The sequence below is a fragment of the Monopterus albus genome, unplaced genomic scaffold (assembly GCF_001952655.1).
Source record: "Monopterus albus unplaced genomic scaffold, M_albus_1.0 scaffold223.1, whole genome shotgun sequence".
Classification (NCBI taxonomy): Eukaryota; Metazoa; Chordata; class Actinopteri; order Synbranchiformes; family Synbranchidae; genus Monopterus; species Monopterus albus.
Genome location: NW_018128103.1, coordinates 509,565 through 516,297, shown reverse-complemented (window position 1 = coordinate 516,297; position 6,733 = coordinate 509,565). Strand labels below are relative to the sequence as shown.

Here is a 6,733-nt window from a genome sequence, read left to right as displayed (position 1 = left end):
AGCAACAGTTTCCTGCTCCTCCTTTGGGCCCCCAAGATGTTTGCGGGCAAGATCACATATATAATCCTTCCAACATACTCTGGGTCTACACCGGAACGTCCTACCAGCTGGAGATTCCCAGAAAACCTCCAGTGGAAGGTGCTCAGAAAGCATCCTAATCAGATCCTTGAGCCACTTCAACTGGCTCCTTTTTAAGTGAATAAGCAGCAACCCTACTCTGAGTCCCCTCCAGATGTCTAAATTCCTCACCCTATCTCTAAGGCTGAATCCAGCCACCCATCCCATGGAGGAAGGCCATTTTGGCCGCTTGTATTTGTGATCTCAGTCTTTCAGTCACCAAACAAAGCTCATGGTCAAAGGTGAGGGACAGATTGTAGATTGCTATGGTGTAGGAACAGGTCCCCTATTATTGGAAGAAGCTACATGCTGTGTGGACATTCTGATCGGAGGCGCAGCTGCACTTTATGGGACCAGGAGAAAACACTGGCAAGGAAAGAGAGCTGGGGCCCTGGTTAAGCTATGCCAGAGAGGGACCCAGACACCAGTCCCGTCTATCCACCTAGCAAATGTCCACTCTGTAGCCAACAAAATGGATGAACTCCTTCTCATCAACAAGACTAACTCTGACTTTGCACACTCTGCTGCTTTATGCTTCACAGAGACTTGGCTCAGCGACTCCATAACAGCCAGCGCAATCCAAGTACCAGGCTTCCGGGTGTACAGAGCTGATCGCACAATGGAGCTGTCCAGGAAAACGAGAGGGGGGGGAATCCGTCCCTACATAAATGAAGGTTGGTGCACAGATGTCACGGTGCTACAGAGGACATGTAACACAGACTTAGAGACTTTTGCATCAACTGCAAACATTTTTATTCTCCCCGTGAATTTTCGAGCTTCATTCTGGTTGGTGTCTATCTAAAACCACACACCCAAGCTAGCAAACTACAGCTCCTGACTGAACAGATAACTAGCATGGAGCTGGAACATCCCGTCTCCCCACTCAATGTTCTAGGGGACTTTAACAGAGCAAATCTCATCCAAGAACTGCCCAAATACAGACAGCACATCACCTGTTTTAACAGGGACAAAAACACATTGGACCACTGCTACACAGCAATAAAAGACGCCTATCACTGTTCCACGTGCAGCCCTCAGACTCTCTGATCACTATATGGTCCATCTTATTCCAATCTATAAGCAGAAACTTAAAGCTGTGAAGCCTGTGGTCAAAACAGTGAAGAGCTGGACTTAGGAGGCTAAGTCAGAGCTACTGCAGCTACAGACATGGGTGAACTCACTGACACTGTGACATCTTACATTGGCTTTTGTGAGGATGTGTGTGTGCCCACCAAGACCTTCTGCACATACAACAACAAGACCTGGTTTACAGTTGGTTCACAGTAAGATTCAGGCAGCTTCGTCATGCCAAAGACGAGGCCTACAGAAAAGACTCAGGCAGCTTCGTCATGCCAAAGACAAGGCCTACAGAAATGGGGACACCACCAACAACTGCATCTCGAAGGACCCCTCTGTCAAGCTCCTAAAGTTTGCAGATGACACAACGGTCATTGGTCTCATCCGAGACAGTGACGAATCAGCCTATAGATGGGAGGTTGAGCAGCAGGTCCTATGATGTAGTTGCAACAACCTAGAGCTGAGCATGCTCAGAACTGTGGAGATGACAGTGGACTTCAGGAAGAATCCCCCCACCTTAAGCCCCCTCACCATACTCAGCAGCACTGTATCAGCAGTAGAGTCCTACAAGTTCCTGGGCCCCACTATCTCCCAGGACCTGAAGTGGACGTCCAACATCAGGACCATCACCAAGAAGGCACAGCAGAAGATGTACTTCCTTTCGCCAGCCCAGGAAGTTCGACCTGCTGATACAGTTCTACAGAGGAATCATTGAGTCTGTTCTCTGCACCTCCATCACTGTCTGGTTTGGCTCAGGACAGGAACAGACTCCAGTGGACAGTCAGGACTGCAAAAGGAACCATCAGTGCCAGCCTGCCCTCCATGGAGGACCTGTACACCGGGTCAAAAGGAGGGCAGAGAAGATTTATGCAGACCCCTCACACCCTGGACACAAAAACAGCATTTAACTTCACGTTTTATTGCATCTTATTGCACCCGGTTTTGTGTAAAAGTCCTTGCTGGAATATTAGTCCTCTTTGTAGCTGCGTGGCTCATTTTCTCCTGTCATCTCCATTGTAGTTCTCATAATGTTGTCCATGTTTACTCCAATAATGGCGCTTGATATTATATTCCTTAAAAACGTCGAGTTTCTCTTTACAAATGAGGCAGATTGCATGTCCACCTAACTCAACAAAAAAATACTGCAATGTCCACTTTTCTTGAAACTGTCTGTGCTCACTGTCGACTTTTCTTTTTGATTTTGAAAGTGACATACCTTCCGCGCTACTTCTGTTTTGTCTCCTTATTGTTTTTTGCCGCGTACTCTGGAAGCAGCGCCACACCGTACGGCTCCGGACCTGCGCTTCCTGTTTGCTTAAAAACTTTTGTTCTGTATTTACCATTTTCAAAATAAATGTGTTTTTTATGAAAAAATTATAAATAATTACAAATACTTAATTTTCACAATAAGTGGTTATTGTGGGGATAAAACGAAATAACAAAATATAACCTCAAGGGCCGAGTTACATTACTATTTTGACATCAGGTCGTGGGCCGGAAATAGGGGGTCCGCGGGCTGGAAGTGGCCCGCGGGCCGGGAGTTTGAGGCCCCTGCTCTAGACCCATCATAACTTATATATATATAGGTCGGGGGTTCGAACCCCGGTCAGGGCACAATCAATATCCAGCCTGGGCCCTTAGGCAAGGCCCTTAATGCTACCTTGCCTACATCATGGGTAATGAGAGTTGTAAAAATAAGAGTCACACCGGCTTGGACATCACCCGGGTCCACAAGGTTGGTGTCAGGTGTTGAGGAACCAGGGCAACTCGATGACAAGTGGGCTACTGGAACAAGACATTCATGGATGAGAGCTGAGAACAGGGAACTATTGGAATGTGTAGTAGCATTCCAATAGTTTCCAGAGAGAGGCATTACATACGGAGGATGTGGGACCTATGGATACTTCAAAACCCAACATCTAGACTAACATCAAAACAACTAGTAGCTCAGTGCTCTAACATTCACAAGAAGCACCTCCTATCAGAACTAGAGATTGATGAGGTACAACACAAATGCTATGGAAAGGGGGTGCCAGGACGACAGGTCAGGGGGGAGAGTACCCCCACAATTGGAGATTGTGTACCAAGCCCTAGTAACAAACCCAGATGAGCTTAATGCAAGAACAGCTGACCTGAGACTGAAGATTATGACCAAGATGGACACCTGGAAGCTCTGTGGCCGGTTACCAAGACTAAGTGAAGTGCCTTCTGAAAGTCTACTAGAGGATGTAAATGCAGCAGTATGAACAATCCCTACTATGACCATCACTGAGACCAACAAGCTGATATACACCATAGCAACGTGATCCTTGAGATGCTTGGCTATAAGTTCAACAAAGGCAACAAGGAGCAGTATCCTTCATGGAGAAGGACATTGGAGGCCAAGATCAAGGCAAAAAGGAGAGAAGTTAGCCAGCTATTGGAACTGCAGAAAGGGTATCTGAGAAGTACAACACACTGTCCGTACCTGAGGCTTTAGAGACTGCCAAGCAAAGGCTCACAGTCCTGGACACCCAGTTGAATTGGTATGCCAGGGAAGTTGAAGCCAGGAGAATAAACTGAATGTTCTCCACTGAGCCATCCAAGGTGTACTCTCAGTGGCAGGGAAGAACAGAACGTGAGACCAGAAGCACCAAGGCTGGAGACTGAACAATTCTGGAAAAACATATGGGAGAAGGAAGCATTACATACCAACAATGCCCAGTGGCTGGTGGACCTGAGAGCAGACCACAGCCCCCTCCCTGAACAAGATCCAGTAGCTATCACAATGGCAGACTTCCAAGAGAGGGTCTCAAGTATGAAGAGCTGGACAGCACCAGGCCCTGACATGATCCACACCTACTGGTTAAAGAAGCTGACTTCACTCCATGAGCGCCTGACAGGACAAATGAACCAGCTACTAATGGACAGAACCCACCCTGAGTGGTTAACTGAAGGCCAGACAGTCCTGATCCTGAAGGACCCTCAGAAGGGGCAGTACCATCCAACTATCACACAATATCCTGTCTGGGGAATTAACGCATACACACTGCCAGTTATCAGGTACCCCGCTCGCATAATAAGCTGGCCGAAGGAGGAGATAGAGGCCGCTGACATTAAGACAAGGAAGCTCCTTACAATGCACAGTGGGTTTCACCCCAAATCCAACATCCTGAGACTTACGCTAAGCAGAAGGAAGGAGGCCGAGGGTTAGTGAGTATCAGAGCCACTATCCAGGATGAAACAACAAAGATCCATGAATACATCAGGAAGATGGCCCAGAGTGATGACATGCTTAGCGAACACCTCAGGCAGAAGAAACCAGAAGAACAAGTGAAGGAAGAGCAGGAACCCTCATGGAAGGACATACCTCTGCACGGTATGTACCACCGTCAAATAGAAGAAGTGGCTGATATCGAAAAATTCTACCAGTGGCTGGACAAAGCTGGACTGAAAGACAGCACAGAGGCACTAATCCTGGCAACACAGGAACAGGCTCCAAGTACAAGATCAATAGAGGCCGGGGTCTACCATGCCAGGCAGGACCCCAGGACCAGGATGCGCAGAGATGCCCCTGAGACAATCCAGCACATAACAGCAGGGTGCAAGATTCTAGCAGGCAGGGCATACATGGAACGCCATAACCAAGTGGCTGGCATAGTGTACAGAAACATCTGTGCCGAGTACAGGAAGCCCTAAAATTGAAATGGGATACACCAAACCAAACAAACCAAACCAAAAAATATACCACAAGAGAGGAAAAACTGTCAATTTGTAACTTTTATTTTGAAAGTGCAAAGTCAATGGTAGTGCTTTTTGACAGCAACTCAGACAAATTTCCCAGCTTCTCTGGCTTTAACCCGTAAACATACAGTATATTCTATATGTATAATGGCCGGGCCATCTGGTCGGTAGAGAGAGGTTAATTCTCATCACATGAGGGTGGTAAGGACTCAACTTTGGATGGATGAGGTAACTTAGTCTCTCATTCTGATTCTGTATGCTAAAATCATTTAAGTTCATTTTTTTCCTCATTAATGTACACACAGCACCCCATATTGACAGAAAAACACAGAATTTTTGACATTTTTGCAGTTTAATAAAAAAGATGGTAGTGCTTTTTGACAGCAAATCAGACAAATTTCCCAGCTTCTCTGGCTTTAACCCGTAAACATACAGTATATTCTATATGTATAATGGTCGGGCCATCTGGTCGGTAGAGCGAGGTTAATTCCCATCACATGAGTGTGGTAAGGACTCAACTTTGGATGGATGAGGTAACTTAGTCTCTCATTCTGATTCTGGTTAAGGACTAAAAAGTACTGGAGTGGCCGTCGCAAAGCCCTGAGCTCAGTCCAATAGAAAATCTGTGGGCTGAATTTAAAAAGTATGTGTGAGCAAGGAGGCCTCCAAACCTGACGCAGTTCCACCAGTTCTGTCAGGAGGAATGGGCTGAAACATAAGCAACTTGTTGTAAGAAGCTTGTGGAAGGCATCCCGAAAGGTTTGACCATACAGTATATTCTATATGTATAATGGTCGGGCCATCTGGTCGGTAGAGCGAGGTTAATTCCCATCACATGAGTGTGGTAAGGACTCAACTTTGGATGGATGAGGTAACTTAGTCTCTCATTCTGATTCTGGTTAAGGACTAAAAAGTACTGGAGTGGCCGTCGCAAAGCCCTGAGCTCAGTCCAATAGAAAATCTGTGGGCAGAATTTAAAAAGTATGTGTGAGCAAGGAGGCCTCCAAACCTGACGCAGTTCCACCAGTTCTGTCAGGAGGAATGGGCTGAAACATAAGCAACTTGTTGTAAGAAGCTTGTGGAAGGCATCCCGAAAGGTTTGACCCAAGTTAAAGGCAATGCTACCAAATACTAAGGGAGTGTATGTAAATTTCTGACCCATTGGGAATGTGATGGCTGAAAAAAATCTTTTTCTCTACTATTATTCTGACATTTCACACTCTTAAAATAAAGCATTGATCCTGACTGACCTAAGACAGGGAATGTTTATAAGGTTAAATGTCAGGAGTTGTGAAAAACTGGGATTAGATGTATTTGGCTGAGGTGTATGGAAATTTCTGACTTCAGCTGAAAGTCTCTCTCTGCCTAATGAGTGACAAAAACAAGGATGTGTGTGTCTGTGTGTATAGACTTACCCACTATCCCCAGGGCTACATATGAGAGGATGACAATGATGAAGATCAAACAACATAAGACATCAGTGCAGCTTCTAAAAACACAGAGAAGAAATGAGCTGTAAACCACTGTATTAATATTCATAAAAAGTACATGTTTGTAACCTTTTAATAATCACATTGCTAAGTTGCTACTGTACTGATTTTGCATGATTAGATACAACTTTGATTTTAGTGGAAAATGATCATGGGACAAACACTGTAGTATTTAGGAAAGTGACAGAGAGAAGGCATAACCCATTTAATTTAATTTTAATTTTAATTACTTCTGCCTCTGCCCCTAGTGGGGGCAAGATAACATAAATAAAGAAATAAATAGAAAGGACAGGAAAAGGGCCCCAAAGGGTTGAGAGAGGTTAGAC

At 45.5% G+C, this 6,733-nt stretch overlaps 1 protein-coding gene across 1 annotated transcript in view; it reads right to left on the bottom strand.

The window, feature by feature from the left end:
• slc44a5a (solute carrier family 44 member 5a) overlaps window positions 1-6,733 on the bottom strand; it is a 42,962-nt gene that overhangs the window by 21,804 nt on the left and 14,425 nt on the right. Inside the window, exon 3 of the mRNA XM_020619624.1 lies at window positions 6,333-6,406. Within this exon, the coding sequence (XP_020475280.1) occupies window positions 6,333-6,406 (74 nt within the window). The remainder of the gene's footprint in view (window positions 1-6,332; window positions 6,407-6,733) is intronic.